Consider the following 17,967-nt stretch of genomic DNA (forward strand, 5'->3'; position numbering starts at 1 on the left):
CTACATCCAACCAGACTGAAAACAAAGAACTGCACAGCAGAAAACCCTCGCACAGCAAGATCCACAAGAAAATGTCAAAAGAATGATCAACGCATTTACCTGGAACACCACCTGGTGAACGAAATAATGATATATTTGGATATCAGGTAATAACACGTTGCATATAACTGCATGCTTACTATTGCCAGGAAATTAAATGATTTTCTGCAATATTTGTAGGGGTGTCACATAAACCATTTTTCCTGTGGAACTCATGGATATTAGAGGAGAAATGAGGTGAAGACAAAAATCTAAAACTGAATTGTATGTGAAACCATCAGCTGTAACTTCGAGAGCTACTTAATGACTTCTTGGTTAAACAAGACTTCCATATTTTCTAAGCATTTTCTGGGTGTTGCATTCTTTGTTCTCAACATGCATGGGTATCAAGGCTCCCTGAAGAGTAGCAGAAACCAATCAGAAGCCAGTCAGGGCTTTTTTTTTCTTTTTTTTTCCTTTTCTTTAGAGAAGCCTTAGACCAGTCAGCTGTGTGCTCGTCCACAGAGCAGCCCCTTTGCTTCCAGTTATCTCCAGGGACCATGTGGGCAGAAAGTGAAACACAGACCCTCCTGCAACCTTCCCCTCCCCCACTATACAGAGAGGTACTCAACCCTTTCAGTCTAGTTTTCCTTTCAGCTTCATTGACATAACAGGATGCATTGGTTATTAGCCCATGTCCCCTTAATGGCAGCTATTTCTACCGAACCTGTTTCATTTGAATGCTTCAGGCATTCATTTACTCTGAGACCTTGGGATATCCCTTCAGCCCAACCTTCTACACCCTACCTCCAAGCCAGCAGCAGGCAAGAGGCGTAACTGTAGCTCTGGACCATGAACAGCTGCATCATGCAGTGTGGTGCTAAGTCGTAGCCCTACAGCATCTGATATTTAGATGAAGTTTTTGAGCTACAAATCAGAGATGATGCTATTTTGCACATCCCCTTTGGAAGTGCTGCATCCCTGATAGACACAAGCAAAGAATATGACCCTAAATTTTAAAGCAAGGAGAATTGGAAACCCATCACTTAATTTAAGTGGCAAACTCCACTCATTCAGAGAGAGGAAGGCTGGCTGATCCAGAGGTTACGGTGCTGGCTGTCACTGTGGCAATAAGTACCTTAAGAAGCCACGTTTAAATCAGTGGTCTGCATGGGTCTGAGATCCCTACCTCAAAGATGGTATAAGATGCCTACTTCAGAGCTGTGTGGGACATGAATTTGAGCTGGGTTCGTCCTCCTCAATTCACTTATCATCTAGTGCAAGAAAGAGCAGCTCAGCTGTGATCCATAAATATCCTGACCTTTACATTGGGTGCTTGGAAAGAACGGGATTTCCATATTAAATAATTGACATGTACCCACTACCGGAGGGAAGGAATTCATTCCTGTTCTGTGTTTGCGCAATGCTTAACACAACAGCCAAAAAACAAAAATGCAAATAAACTGAATAGAAAATAATACTCTGGAGAAGCTTACAAAACTTAAATGACAGATAGGTACAGACCACAGGTGACCGCAGAGGTCCTTCCTTCTAGCTAAGAGATGAGCACTCTGTCAAATAAATAAATAAATAATCAGGGTAAGAGAGACAGAAACAGAGGATTCAAACCTAATCAACGCAGCAGAATTCATTGGTAGTCAGGATAGATAGCTATTCCCTCTGACAAGAAGTGCCTCAAGTTTCTCTGTAAATGAGTCAGGAATATGCTGGCTGCACCTGAAAGTTTTAGGGATCTTGAATATTTTTAAATTTGTTGTAGATTTGTAAAGAGAAATCATGCAAAGTTAATTTGAACTCGCGAATCCCCACATCTGAATTATTAGTTAGTATTTAATATTTGAAATGGAAGACTTTCAAAGATTGTTGCAACTTTGAAGGAATGTGAGACTGAATCCACTTAAAACCTACTCAAGGGTAAACAACCTCTTAATTATGAAAAAAGTACAAATACATTTTTTCAGTAATTTTGTGGTTTACTCTTATCTCCAGCTATACGTACGCAAATACCCACATGGTTTGAATGGAACAACATTAAAATGAAGAAAAAGAAGTTAACACAACCAATGGCTGATATCTCCATATGCAATAGTTATAAAATGTATTAGAAGTACAAAACCAAAACATCTTTTTAAATTTGAATGGGTGTAATTTTGTGAAATTTACCGGAAGACAAAATAATGTTTCCAAAAAGTTACTACAAAACCATAGCAAAGCCAATTTCAGAAAGCCAGTACATTCATTTTGTGCCATATCAATAGTTTATTTTTCAGGCAGACATTATCAAAAGCTGAACATGTAAGGGGCACATCTTTTTATCATTAAATCAACAAAGAAATATTCTTCTTGGATCTATTGTATTAAATACAGGAGAATGTGCTAAATAAACTCCAACAGACATGCATACATTTTCTAAATTCTCAATTTACTTAAAGATAACGATATCTCAAAAAATCCCTGGAGATTTTTATACTTGTCATACATGCAGTTCTTCATACCGTGGAAGAAAATATTTGCTCTAGAAGCAATTTCAGAGCTGCCAAGCATATACCTAAAACAGAGATAGCAGACAAGAACATACAAGATCTGGGCATTCACACAGAATTTTTCTGACTTTGGAAAACACGGCTGGTTTGTCCCATTGCTATATTGATAAAATACTTACATTACCGTTTTTCAGGGACAGGCTAACACATTAACATTAGAGATGATATTTAGCTCTAACGAAACCATGGTAAAGAAATATCATCAAAGCTACCTCTTGACAGCAGGAATGTACAGAAATTGTAGAATTTGTTTAAAATGTGGCTTACACAATGAAATTAACCATTTGAAAATTCTATGCTATCATATGCTTTTGTGCTACATCTTAGTGAGCTGCTAAACAGTTGCTGTTTTCAGGTAAACTTGAATTTCAGAGTTGATTTAATTCATTCCTTGGAATAAAGGGTTTTTGTATAAACGTAAAGATGCAATTACTGAGAAAGGTAGAAACGCAGAGATTTATGTACATAATGCTTCTTCTGAAAGACAAGATGTTTTCCTTAGTAATTTTCCTCTTCCCAGCTGCATAGCACCAAAATGCACTTTTTTTTTTTCCCCTCTCCAAAACAAACTCTCCTAATTCAGGTTTTAAGGAGAAGTTTGGGTGTGGAGGGCTAAGCAGACAGCTAAAAATTGTAAAGTCATTTCTCGAGGGCAAAGACAGAAGCATGACAGCCATTTATCTACAACTTTTCCTGACCACATTTAAATAGACCACTTTGTGTAAATGGATGAGACTTTTAATAAACATCCTCAAAATACATAGAAAACAGGTAAAGAGAATTTGCCCAGGGATACCCCTACTGCTAGATGAATTCTAGAAGTGGTAGTGTGAGCTGCTATATAGGAGCACACTATATAGTATATACTATATACACTATAGGAGCACACTATATACCTCCAGTGATTCAAATAACGTTGCCAGCAGAGTACAAGAGAGTCGGGCTTTTTCGCAGACCTAGTGATTATAAATAAATAAATAAGAATAACAGCAAAGGCATGCTTTCACATCCACAGCTTGATGACAAAATACATGGGGCTACCCTGACAAAATATATGGGGCAGGTACAGGAAATGTTATTTATTGTCAGGGCAAATTACTATGCAATTTATCCCAGCAGTTACACCAAAGTTTCCTACAAGGCAATAGCATTATTGCAGGTGCCGCAGGTACTGCCAGTTAGTTCCCAAACAGAGAAGATACACTGATGAGCACTAAGCCATATAAAGTGATATCCAATTATATGGCAAAGGATATGTGCCAGTTCATTTTCCTTTGACATTCCTTGCCTCATCATCAGATGAAAGTTCCTGCTTCTTTGCTTCCAGCCTTCCCCGAATTCTGCTACTGCAGGTTGCCCCCACCTGTCATCCTCACTTGAACTGGCTGCGAGGTGCACTCAGGCAATTCCACGCGCTTGGTGCAAAAGGGCAGCCTTTCACCTATGGTCTGCCTAAGTAATTGGCAGGATATAGAGATACAGAGAGCTGGCATTGCTTTTCTGCATGGTAGCTGAATTTCACTTGGGCAGAAGCCATTGCCTCCCTTTGCCAAGCCCTATTTGAGGGCTTTCAACAATTGTTTCCAGTTTGCACACCCAAAGGTTGCAAAAGCTATGCTCTTCATTATTATGGAAAATTAGCTTTCCCTGTTGGAAAACAGTGCTCTTTACTAAGGTCAAAACCCACTTGTACAGCAAAACATTAAAAAAAAATAATATATATATATATATATATAAGCATTCCTGAGATAACAGTAATAGCAACGCAGAAATTGTTCTTTTTAGCCTAGGTGCTAACATATTATTTCAGAAGACACTATCACTTGGTGATAATGCTACTTCCATCTTATATAGTGATTAATGGTAATTGCTTTTGTACTTCAGTATTTTTCACAGAACACTTTGGGTTCCAGTGAATACATCAGTGTCCCATTGCTGTAAACACTCTCCTTACAACTATGCAGAACTAGATACAAGGCAGCCAGAGATAAGTATTTCATTCATTCTTTTGATTTTTGTGGGAGATAAGTTCTAGATTTTTGTTTGTTTGTTTGTTTTCCTCTGAAGTGCAGGAAGAAATAATTCTAGAACTCCCCCAAGAACTAGCCATGAATGGTAGTCTAAGTTTTCATAATGCATCTACAGTTCCAGTTCCTTGTTAAGATTGGTTTAGTGTTAGGCCTGTAATCAAATAATACAATTTCTTTGGCATTCTCAGGACTTCCTAATAATATAGAATGTCATAGTTTGTGGGACTAAGAAAAAAGAAAAATACCTTTTCTGTTTTCCACAAGAACCATTTTATCCCCCGAGCCTAAGTCATCCCATTACCCTCAGATATCCCTTATGTAATGATTCACATAAAAGGATCATAGTTTTGTAAGCCTCCCTTCAATTGGCTTATGCCTTTAACTCTTGTTCTCTCTTTTGTTTCCTCAGTTCTCCTGTATTTTTAAATACACCCATCACCCCAATGAGTCTCATTGGAAGGATAGTGAAGTACAACAAAGGTTTCCCTAGGGAGGTGTTGGAGTCTCCATCATCAGAGTCTTTAAAAACAGGTTAGACAGTATCTGCCAGAAACAGTTTATGCATTGCTCATCCTGCCTTAAGGCAGAAGGACAGACTACATGATTGTTCCTACACCACCTAAAGATTTATGAAAACAGTAATCTCGTATTTCTTTAGATTAAAGAATTAAGGTTGTAGAGTCTATGATATTGCAACAGTTCCTATTACCATATTATAGATAACACTACCGTCTTGGATATGTTAGTGAAGCAGTTGTTCTGTAAGAGTTGACTTTGAAAGCAACGATTGCATAAGGCTGAAATGCCTTCCTGCTTAAAGAAAGTGTTCAGAATGAATTAGGTCCTGCTAAAGGACTAAAAGGACCAATATAGGATTATAACGGTCTGAAGATCTTCCACTGATGATGTGATTTCCTTCTGTGCTGGGAGCCCACCAGCCTTCAAAAGAGGGCTACCATGGGGCTGACTGCATATAACCTATATGATCATCATCTGCAAGGTAAGAATTTCATAAAAAGCATGCTGGAGAATAACTACTGTTCTGTAGTAGCTTCCTGATGTTATATGATACCGTACAATTCATATAAATTAATACAAATTAAGTAACAGCCTTTCTGTAGGAACCTGTTTATCATAACCTGTTACTACTATGACAAAATATTGACCTAGTGACCACAGAGAAACAACACCAGCCTTAAATTCAGCAGTGGAAAGCTGACATTCCATCTTCAGATTCTCTACTCAGTTCAAATCAAAATGCCAAGAGGGATGTGATTCCAGAGAAGGTGTTGGATTGTTGCATACGATATTATAAACGCAACCATGCGTTTGTATGTCAAAAACAAACAAAAATACAACAAAAACACACACACAAACACTAAGGAAACGTAGGTACAATGTTATTTATGCCATACATACATGCCATACTGTATGTTTCTGCTGCTTCTTTACCCCAAAAAATTCACACTGTAATTTGATGCAAGGCAAGTAAAAAGACCTTTTTTTAGATAACAAAATCCCTTATTTGAAATTTTTACCACAGGTGACAAAAGAGTCAGACTTTTGTGCCTTATACACATACACACTTTTAGAGAAAAGGTCTCCAGTTTCTTCCCCCCCCATCAATTATGTAAAAGGTCAGAGTTTTCCACAACAATGTAAAAAGCTTTTGTATAACTCTTTCTGCAGATGGAATGATATACTCTATAGACTGAAGAAACAGGACCCCAACAACAATATTTTCAGCCAGAGTGCCTAAGGTTGTTCAGGAACAGAGGTCTTTAAATGCTCAAAGTTATGTGGGTATAGTAGTACTGATTTATGTATTTATTTATTGCTTGTCAGACAATATTAATTAGCTGGAACAGAGACTCTCAGAATTAGGTACACATTATTCTCAGCAAGGATGTCTGCAAAACCCATGTCTGGTCCTTCAGCTGAAGAGCTTGTTCAGTTGCCTCACCTACTCCTCACAGAATGGGTCTGCGTCTGGCTCACCTTGAGGTCCTAGCTAGTATTGCATTGGGGTTTCTCTAGTCAATAAACAAATAAAAAACGAGAGACAGCCATACCAGGGTAGTCAATAGAGAAAATCAGGGATCATTTTTCTCTTTGTTATGTTTAAGCTAGAAAGGACTACAAATATTGAATCTACAGCATGATTATTAGGGCATTTGGGAGACCGCAATTCAGGAGGAATTAGAGAGATCTATGCCACTTTCTACTGCGTGTGCCTAACCTCTAGCCAATTTGTTAGTCTGGATTAAACCCCTTTTCCTAATCCTCAAATTTCACATACCTCTTTTCCCTTGTCATTACTTTTCATGTGAATAATTTCAGACAGTCTCCCTTTGATTCTGCCTCAGGAGGCAAAGAACAACACGCTAACATTTTTTTAATAGAAAGAAGTCTTGTTTTCATGAACTCAAGGCTATTTCAGAAATAAATTTAGGCTCATACTCATGAATATTCACCAATACTTACAGGCATCTATTTAGTTTTAGGGATACCTTTTAAATACGTTTCATTTTGCCTTTTCAGATCCCGAGGTAGACAGACTGCACAGAATCCCATGTATCATCTTTGAAGGGTTGAAGGGCAGCTGGGATTTACTCAACAGCAGCTAATTGGGATCTCTGCTTTTAGACTTCAGCTGCATCCTTCTGCCAATATAATTCTTTGTGTCATCCAGTAAAGCCATCAGAATGTCAGGAGAGATTAATTTGCTTCCCCAAGATTAAAGCAGTGAACACATCAATTTAATCCAAAGTTTTGTGAGATAGTCTCTTAATCATCATCAGGGAAGAAGGGTAATGCTCTAATAAGAATTTTATAATCACTAAGCAAAAGGTGAAAAAAAAATGACTATTTTCCAGTTTGGCAGGTTTGCAAATAGCTCCTGATAAGAACAAACAAAGTGTTTTTACTGCTTTTTATCAGTGCTTCACTTCAACGCATCAGCCCTGCTTTGTCAACAGGAATAACTCAGCTGAGCCCTAGAAATGTGACTCTCTGAATGCTCACATCTCCACCAGGAAACCCTCTCCCAGTGCTTTATGACAGCAAGCGGATTGCTCTGGTATTCTGTCAGGTAAATATATAAGGTACGAGAGCCCTGAACTTTGAATCATAGAGGTATCCGCTTCTGTCTACCCTGGAGCTGATGACATCTTGCATTAGCGTGGCAGGTTGGGAAATGCAGGCTGCCAGGTGGCTTGCAGGACCTCCTCTGACCCCATTCCACGCTGCTGTTTGGCATGAAGGACAGGCGGCCTTCTCGCTGTCACGCAGATCAGACAATACTATATATCATAACACAGAAGGGGAATGAATCTGAAAAAGTTTGAAAATTTATATAAACTTTTTTTTTATCCCATTGTACACTGCAAAGATTACTCTTCCGTTTCTTTTCCCCCATCCACATTGTTTCTGCTCACTGAAATCCTTCCCTACCAGAACTGTCTCCAACTCACTCCACTCTTCCACCCTGCTGACATACCTACATCTGCAGAGAAAAAAAGACACTCTCTGTGCAAACAGAGAGTTTGCAAACAGCACACCGATCGATCCCCAATAGCTCCTCCTCCTCCTCCTCTCACTCACAGCATAGTCTTCACAGCAGTCTGAGTAGACTTTGAACAGGAAAAACCACAAGCAAACCATCCGTGGTTTGTCTTCTGAGCTGTTTATCTGTGCCAAATTAATATTGACAAATATTTTCGTACCTGGGGATCCTGTATTGCTCGGCCTAGTCAATCATAAACTTCAGTGGTTTGTTTTTCCCCTTGGAGGGCTTCCTTGCTGAATAAGAGATAGGGTTTCTAAAACCTGGAGCCAGCCTCATGGAAGTTACAGATCAATAGTGCTGGCGTGAAGCAGCTTGGCGCTGTGCGGAAGCCCCACTCTTCTCTGCCGCTGCATCTCAATTATGCTCTGTGACACACCTGCTGTCCTAGTCCCGCTTTTCCCCTGAGGCAAGCCTGCTAATGTGCTAATTTATATGGTGCCTAACAGGGGATTTGGAAGAGAGGCCTTAGAGACTCATTTTCACCTGGTGCCTTATTAGGGATTTGAGCCCAATTCGCAGGAGATGAAAAGCCAATGACTATAACTCATTTGCGTCATTTAGTTCTCAATAGGTAGCCAGTTAGTGCATAATAGACTTGCGATGACTTTGTGCAGGTCATTTCCTTTTAACAGATGTTCCTTTGTGAAGTTGCTAGCCCGTAACAGTTCTGTGGGTTCTCTTTGCACACATTCAGGAGATATTTATTCCTTTGTCATTAAACAAAATCAAATTAATTACAAGCTAATATCAAAAAGGCAACAATTACATATTTTGCATTTCTACAGTATTTCTGTGGATTTCACATTCTCAAACGTTTAGACGTAGCCTGGCTGCACAGAATAGAGCTCTGACTGTTTTGTTAATGATAAGAGAGACAAAGAAAGGCTTGGCCATGCTTGTGAGGATTCTGAAGCCCCTCTGCCACCAGAGAATCACAGAACAGCTGAAGCTGGAAGGGACCTCAGGAGATCCTCTGGTCCCCTGCTTAACACAGTCAGCTAGAGCAGGTTGTCCACGACCAAGTCCAGTTGAGTTTTGAACATCTCCAAGGATAGATTCCGCAACCTCTCTGGGCAGTCAAAGTAGTGAAAACCCACCCTCACAGAGAAAAAGGTCTTCTTATGTTTAAATGGAATTTCTTGATTTTTGTTTTGTGATGGTTTCTCTTTGTCCTTTCACTGAGTATCCCTGAAAAAAGTCTGGCTTCATCTTCTTTACACCCTTGGTGCACACCAGGACCCCCAGGTCCTTCTCTGCAAAGCTGCTCTCCAGCAGGCTGGTTCCCAGCGTGTACTGGTGCATGGGGTAATTCCTCCCAAGGTGCAGGGCTTTGCACATCCCTCTGTTGAAGTCCACGAGGTTCCTCTCTGCCCACTTCTGTTCACTTCTCTAGTCTGTTCTTCATCATTTTTTCCTACAAAGATGTTACAAGAGACGGCATTGAAAGCCTTACTGAAGCCAAGATAAACAACATCTCTCACCAAGAGTCATCATGTCACAGCAGGCTACCAGGTTGGCCAGGTGATATTTCTCCTTCATAAATTCATGCTGACTACCCCCAGTCACGTTCTTGTTCTTCACACGTTTAGAAATGCTTTCCAGGATTACTTGCTCCATCACATTTCAGTTCACAGTCCCACTCAGAAATAGGCCCACATTTCCTCTAGGTTTCCTTTTGCTGCCAACGTACTGATAGAAGCCTTTCTTGTGTCCTTCATGTCCACCACCACACTTAACCCCATGTGGATTTTGATATTCCTTACTTTATCCATGTGTATTTGGACAGTGTCTCTCTATTGCTCCCAAAGTCACCTGTCCCTGCTTCCACCTCTGGCCTGCTTTTTTTTTTTTTTTAATACTTTAAATATTCTGAAGTGCTAGTGCTACACACCTTTGTATCTTAAGGAATGATAATAAGAATTAAAGGTATTTAGACAACTTTGCAGAGTGGTTGTCTTAGCCCCTTGGGATGGAATTTACTCTATCCAGTTTTAATGACCAGAAAGACATGTATCCAATCTAAGTTAGTCATCCCCTGAAATTAATCTTAAAGTGATGAAAAGTCTCCTGGAAGTGACTATCTCTCCTGGCTGAGCACAGAAACCCAGAATAGATATATACAGTTTAGACTACAAGACTCTTTTTCAGATGACTAAAACAAATTCCATGCTTCAAACCACACTGTCCCATTCCGAGAAGCCAATAAAGATGATAAAACCATTATGTGTAGATTTGTGTTATTGTGCAATGACTAACAGGCACACATGTCCAGGTGCTGGAGAACTCACCACCAGAGGTGGAAGTCCCTTATTTCTGTGAACTTTCGCAACGTAAGCCCCCAACCATGGAGCACTGCTGTATCAAAAATGGAGATGTATAGAGTTCTTTTGTTCTTTTGTTTTTTTCTCTTATTTTTAAAAAGAAGTTACAACACCTTGTAAAGCTACAACTGCCCATTGGACAGAAGTGCCTTGTGATTAGTGCTGCCGACAAATACAAAATATTGAAGCCAGTAAGAACAGCAGGTGGGCTGTCAATGCATTACATGGACTTAGACACTTCTAACCTGTCAGCTGTTAGGCTGGAATATATGTAGTCTTCAGTTGGGCCAAAATCTGATATTCTTGCAACATAAAAAACTATTTAGCTTTATTTGCCCTTCATTTGTAAATCATATTTCTAGGTCAAGAAAAGCATTGTTAGAAATACAGCTACACAAATGTACAAAATGATATCACAGGTAAGGCTGGTTTTACTCAGGCAACAGGTGTAACAGCCTACAGCAAACACATTACTGAAATCAGCAGAACTTGCTGACTCCTTCATACCTTTAAGAATCTGGCTCAAAGTGACTTCAGAAGGTCACTCGCAGAGTCAGATGCAGAGCTTGGAGTAAACTCCCAGGGGTTCAGTGTCAACTCTTCTGCTTCACCTCTAGTACAAATAAATCCACTGGTTGCTTGTATCAGCAGGCCAGGGAACTACCCCTCACAGGGCTGCAGAAGCAGCATTTAAATCTTTCAGGATTTAGCTACTTAACAGGCAGTGGGAGGCTGGCGAAAAGCCTCATCCCTGAACAATGCATGGGACAGAGGAAGATGAGCTCAATACTTTGAGCCAATCCAGTCTTCAACTGGTGAAAGTTCAGAAAACTGCTGCCCAGGAGATAAGGCATTTTTTATTGTTAAAAAACAACACCACAGTCACATTTCTTCCACTGATATCACACATTGGAACAACAAGTAGTTGATAAAAAAGAAAAACTATCCCTAGTGATTAAGTTGTAATGAAACCACAGTGATCACAACATCTAAGTTATTCAGAATTCAAACCCGCCCATCGGAGGTGAGGAGTCAGATGCTTTCAAAATCCCAGGGCTTAGCGAGAGTAGAAGTGATCCGCACAGAAAATTTAATATTTTCATTAACTTCTGATTTTTGTTCTCTGAGGACCATTAACGCTGTGTATTTGGACAGCACGGGTCGGTGCCCACAATTTCAAGCAACTCAAGAGCTTTCTCTAATAATCTCAAATTATCCAATCTGTTCCCCCTTGGTTTGAACCCCAGGGGTGACAACAGCCTTAAGCACCTGCTGTTAACAGCTAGCACAAAATGGTGAAGTCTGAGGTTGTTCCAGGTCTTTCAGATGTGCAAACCTGACAAAGATCTTAATGGAGCCGGGATTTTGCATTTGCCACATTCTCCTGTCTGGAGAGGCAGATAATGCAGAAGTGCAGCCCAGGCACCAGGCAGGGGCACGACCGATTTCAGAGGAGATTGTAATAAACGAGGGCTTTAGTTTATCATTCCCCACAGGCTGTTGTGCTTAGCTGCTGCCACTCAGGTCTCAAGGTCTGTGAAATCATGACACTGCCATGATGGCCACCCATCCTCATGTTCAGCAGCATAGCAGCACATCTGCTGCAGTGGCACATCCACTGCGCTGACCTTGGTGGACCATGGCTCACGCTGCAGCCAGGCTCTGCTTCCAGGCAGGCTGGTGCAGTGCCCCGGGGCTGGGCTGTCCGCAGGCAGAGTTGGGAGCTCGGTTCAGCAGACCTGGCCTTGCCAAGACCTTGCAGGAGTAATTTCGGGCAGTGGAAAATAGCAAAGTGCTGGGACCCAACTTAGGCTCTTAAATAACATGGCTAGTCTCCCTAGCCTTCTCTATCATGAGAGAAGTGATGCTACTGGGGGCACTTCAGTGTGGGAGCCTTACTAAACACTTGAGGAGATGCCTTTGTCCCTCCACTGACCTGGCACCTTGGTTTGCTGGGCTAAGTCAAGATAGCATCCCTTTGAAGACCTTAAGCAGGTCTGAAGAGCAACCCATTTTCTCACTCAAGTTCCAGAAAGTATTCTGAAATTCATTTGGAAAGCTGTTTTCCTATACTCAAGTAAGAAAACAAAGTAAGGTTGAATACCTTACCTTGGCACCCTCAGCATTTCTGTAGGCTCTGTATTCCAGCTGTTTTTCCAGTTCACGTGCTGGTATTCTGGGATCCAGTCTGGGGGGTTTGCTGCTCCCCAGGGACATTTTGGAAGGCAGTATGGCAAAACCTAGAGTTAGGGATCCCTGCCCATCACTTGGCCCCTCAAAATTAAAGACTGCAAAGCTGAGCTCCTCCCGCCTCCTTTTTTAACTCTCTTTCTTTGGATCCCACCCAGTAAGCTCAGCACTTTCTGAAAACTAAGCTGTGTTAAATATCCTCTAGCATGCAAAACTTAATTCAATGATGGCTGTTTTTGAAATTTCAGGCCATCCAGACGGTTGGAAGCAAGTCAGATATATACTATTGATTAAAACATATTAATCCTAACATCAGGGAACATCTTTTAGCAATCCCAGGGCAGCTACCCGTCACTATATGCCTGTGCTGACAGCAGTTCAGGGAGGCAGCTTAGTAGGTCAGACAGATCGTGTGCAGTGATGTATGTTCCATGGAATAAACCAGCCAGGAGGTAGGCAGACACAAGTTGTCATGCAAAAGGGAGGGATAAAAGGGAAAGCAGCTAAAAGAAGAAACATAAAAATTGTACATGCTATTTTACTCACTGTGTTTCACTTCTTCCTGCTTTTGCATTTCACACCATGCAAACTACAACCCATTAGATTTCATCAGATTTCTAATGAATTACTGCTGGGATCCAAATTCTCAGCAATACCCAACAGACAGGGTTGCTGAAGTTCACCTCCACAGTCCTGGCACTCATTTAATGCCGGCATTACCCATAGCGTAACTTAAATCTGCTCTAAATTAAGCCGGCTGGAGGAGTTTGGGAAAAAAATAATTCCCTACAGTAGACAAAACCAAAATAATACTGCTGGCCAAGCCACCCACATACCCTTTTTTCAAAGAAAATGTTTTCACTGATGTCTTCTCTGAAGTGACCGAGCAACTGTTTATTTAAGTTTCCTAACTGTTTCCCTTGGGAGCATCACTGCGTCCTCCCTTGTACATAGCCACCTTTTGCACTAGGACAAAATTCTCCCCATGCAACGATAGCGGTTTTCATTGTGATTGCAAAGGCTGTGCCAAATGTCCACTTGGATTGCCATAAGCAGGCAGAAAAAGACCTAAGGGCAACATCTTCAACACCAGGCAGGGAGACACTGGCACCGAGCACGCTGCAGGCCAGCGGTCACAGCAGGGCACAGGTGGCCCTGCACCTCTGAGCGTGCAAGGTGGGGTCACTCCCTTACACACAGGAGCAGCTCCAAGTCCTTATGTCTGCATCTGCAAATGAAGAACGGGAAAGTTTTCCGTTCTTGAGGCTTTTATTTCAATGAATTTGCATATCTGCATTATGACGGTCTAAAAGAGCAGAGGTCATGTCCTTTTCTAAGTCTTAAAACAAAGTTACAATCCTCTGCCTGACATTTTTTAGCTTTAGAAAACCCAGAGATATCAGCAGGCGTCTTCCTTATGCTTCTGCAGTTTCCCTTAGATTGGCAGCTCTTTTATCCTGCATTACAGGTCACTATAGCAATCATTCTCATCTCTTGGGTATTTCTTCCTATAGAGGTTAATTAAAAAGAACAAAGGGCCTGATACTCTACCACCTCCTGCTTTGCATAGTCATTTGCAGAGCCAAGATCCACTCATGGCCTGCCCAGGGATTCACAGCTCTTCAGCCCCCATCCCAGCACGGACTGTCAGGCAGTAATAATAGGGAATGGGATGGGGAAGACAACTCCTGAAGCAGCACTTAAAATATTTCAGGATCGCTGTAGTTGCCTGAGTGACGCCAAGGCACTGGCAGGCAGCCTGGTCACTGAAACAGTGCAGAGGAAGAGGGCACACAAGCTCAGCAGTGAATTTCAGCTTTGGGGATTATTAACTGTTGGAAATTCATTTCACTGAGGAAGAGGGCCATGGTTTTAAACTGTTTCTCCGCAACGTTGAGATCCACCTCTCATAAATCTGCTGTTAAATTTACTGGGTGGAGCAAGAAAGCACTGCCCACTCAGAACCCCTCTCACATTTTATACCAGTACTAGCAAGCCATGCAAGTGTAAATGGCCATACAGCTGAGTGGCAATAGAGAACCAAAATAAAACCCATTTCACCTCTCAAATTAATTCGGCTTTGCTTGCATGATTTCTCTGTCATTCTTCCAGTTCTCCAGTCATCCATAGACTTTCAGGTTAAACAAGACATGAATTTTAAATACAAGAAGCACACAGAAAAAAGAGTGCCAGAAATTCTTTAGATATTCATTAAAGAAGGAAAATAAAGAGGGCAGGGGCCTGGGCTTGAGAACATTTTTTCCACTGATTGCTTTTGCTGGACAGTTGGATTTTCAACTAAGTCAAATATTTCTCCAATCAAAAGCTGGAAAATCAAAATATTTTGCTTTGAAAATGCTTCCTGTTATCTCAAGCATACTGTAGGTCAATTGGTTCCTACCCTCATTTTTCCGAGTTAGCTGTGATATGCTGTTCGTTCTCAGCTTCAGCGCTCTGATGGGAAAATCATCCTGGAAGCTGTAGACTGGCCAGAGAATCTGCTTCAGAGAAGGCAGAGGAAGAGGAGGTGCCCAGGATGCAACACCCAATATGTTCTTACACTGCTTTCAAATAGAGATGAGAAAATACGCTAAAACCACAAAGGTGTAAGATACATGTTCCCTTTCTCTTATGGGTTGCTCTTTCCTCCAGAGCCTTGGAAGCACTGATTTCCCCAGTAGTGCTCTTTAGGGAGCTGCAATCAGTAATGGCACATTTTGCCATGTAAACGTGCAAGGGACGGACAGTACTGGCAGAGGGGATGCGGTTTTACTCTCAGTCTTGTAACACTGACTGGTCACTTTATGTCCACTATAAAGCTCAGGGAATTTCTCACCGGGGTAATGTGAGGCTTGGTTAATTTTATAAACTGCTTTGTGGCCACTATTGCCTGCGTGCCACAAACACTGAACATAAAATAGCTCATCCTTGATTGAAAGGTGAGGTAGAAGCATGAAATATGACTGCTACAAGAGGAACAGACATTAATAAAAGGAATCTTATAATCACACCTCCAATACCGCGTACTTATTCTTCATTTCTCTGGGTCACAATCTCTCTCTCTTAGTCCTGCTGAACCGCAAATACCGGCACGCTGGGAGTCACAAGTTACTGGGAAGGCTAAAGCCCACTGTGAGAGTAGCAAGAGCTAGTCTCCTGAAAAGAGAGCATTATGGACAGAGTGCTTTGCCATAATGAAATCGTACCTTATTTCCTTTGAGAGCAAAAGGCGTTCTAGGGTGGAGTAGAGGCCTGATCCCCATTGAATATAATCAGAGTTCAGCAGAATATGGTACCAAGAGTGCTCTCTGAAACTGGATCAAAGAACAAATGGAAAATAAAATGGAATCACTAATATCACTTCATACTTTATTATTTAAAAACTTCTGGCACCTCAAAGAAAATAGACAAAACTGGCCATGTTGCCACACTTACTCTTTCGGGGGAAATATGGAAGCACAGTTCCTGGATAAAATTACTGTTTGTGAAGTCTGATATATTTGAAAGCTCTTTGTAACAATTTATTGCATAATTCAAATCGCCACTACACGACAAACATCTAACATATTTATGCTGGCAGCACTGCCAGTGCATTTTTGTCATAAGAAGCTTGGAGGTCTGCTACAAATAATCTCCAAAGAGTAACTCTAATTAGCGGCTAAAGTTGGCATATTTCCTGCTATCTGAAATTAGATCAGAGAGTGAGGCTGAGATGAAAAAGCCCTATTAACTCCCTAGGTTTCCAGTTCCTGTTTATTGGTGGAAATTAATGTTTTGAACTTTATCAGCTACTATCTAAAGAAGTCTGGAGTCAGTGGTAATAGAGCGATTTGTGAAAGACGTTGCTGCCAACTGCTTCTGCTGAAGTACCATAGGCACTCGAAATAAATATCCACAGGAAAACTTTATTTAATGGTTACATGCAGCTCAACAATGGTCAAGAAAGATGGCTGAGTGACCAGCATGTTTGCCTGGCAATTGTAAGTGGGAGACATTCCTTGCTCCGAGGCACGACTTCATCATTTCTGCACGACCTAGAAAACATCACCCTTTGGGAAGGGTGGAAGCAGGGGAGATTCAAGAAAGGTTGGCTATAGTTAATCAAATCTTTGTTTTTCCTATAGCTTGTGGAATCAGAGAGGATGCTCCAGACAAAGGACCCCATTTTTTGGTGTTCAGTGACTACCAACTAGCCTTTGAGTCGACCCCATTTGTCTTCAAGCTCGTCATCTGTAAAACAGAAATAGCACTGCTCTGCCTCATGGGAATGTTTGATAGATACTTTCCTCTGCTTCCTGGAGACATCAACCTCCCCACACACAAGCACATCACCAAATTCCATCAGAAGCAAACACCATAGCCTTGTCCCCACACAGCTCTCCAGCTTCCCTAGGGCCTTTGGTGGTGAGACCGGGTTTTACATCTCAGATTGATGTCCAAGCAACTTCAGCAGCTCCGAGGTTTGCATTCTGTTGGTTCCTCCTCTTTTTTAGTTCTGCACAACTTGCAAAACATTAAAATGCATAAGCTCCTGTAAAACATCAGGACTGGGAAGGGCCAAGTAGAAAGGCAAGGGGAAAAGCAGTAGAAAGGAAGGCACAAGATATCATCCATTTGGGAGATGTATTTGAACTTCATTTCTTACAATTTTTAAACAAGCAAGAGATTTGTCAAGTTTTATTTTGCTCAAGCAAACACAAGGGAAAGGAGGCAATTTTTACATCCTGGGGCTAAGCACAGAAAAACAATATAATTCTAGAGTTAGCATGTAGACGAAGCAGGAAACATGTTATTAGGTCAGGCTACTCTTGTTTAGACAGAGCCATAGAGAATTCAGGCTATCCTTTAGTTCTGGTAATCAGCCTGAGCAGACAAATCAATGTCTTCAGCTCTTGAAAGTTACAGAAAAAAATAGTAATGTCAGGCCTCATGTTTCCAAAGAAAGCTTTGGTTTTACAGCAATCCATCATCCCATCAGGCAATGTGGAAACTTTCTGCAGAATTTGTCTACCACAACAGGAATATTTATAATTTAATCAAATCTGCAGTAGAAACTGAATCTTCGCAGACAGAATACTAGTGTATCTTCACCATTTCCTCCATGCCACGAAATCTACCGCACAGACCCTTGTATTCAGGATTTGAGATCACTCTTCCCCACCTTTTGCTTCTGGGATGCGTGATTTTTAAGGCTCTCTCTCCAATTTTTCTCCTTAGGAGTACAGACAGTATCTGCATATAAAGACTTTAAGGGAATCAGGGAGAATCTTCCTTCT

At 41.1% G+C, this 17,967-nt stretch overlaps 1 protein-coding gene across 3 annotated transcripts in view; it reads right to left on the minus strand.

Annotated features, from left to right (window-relative positions):
- Nucleotides 1-17,967, minus strand: part of LOC308188006 (uncharacterized protein) — a 327,367-nt gene that overhangs the window by 218,670 nt on the left and 90,730 nt on the right. Inside the window, exons 9-11 of one of the 3 annotated variants that reach the window (XM_080576526.1) lie at nt 15,898-16,005; nt 15,093-15,252; nt 13,238-13,919 (exon numbers count right to left, since the gene is read on the minus strand). The exons of 1 other annotated variant lie outside the window; for it this stretch is intronic. Coding sequence is in view for 1 of the 2 variants with exons in the window: in XM_080576528.1 (XP_080432654.1) it covers nt 12,611-12,627 (17 nt within the window). In the remaining variant the exon portion in view is untranslated. Of the gene's footprint in view, nt 1-12,610; nt 13,189-13,237; nt 13,920-15,092; nt 15,253-15,897; nt 16,006-17,967 lie in introns of those variants that run through there. One more of the 3 variants, XM_080576528.1, reaches the window with a different exon arrangement.

The sequence above is a fragment of the Anser brachyrhynchus genome (genome assembly GCF_964034855.1).
Source record: "Anser brachyrhynchus genome assembly, chromosome: 1".
NCBI lineage: Eukaryota > Metazoa > Chordata > Aves > Anseriformes > Anatidae > Anser > Anser brachyrhynchus.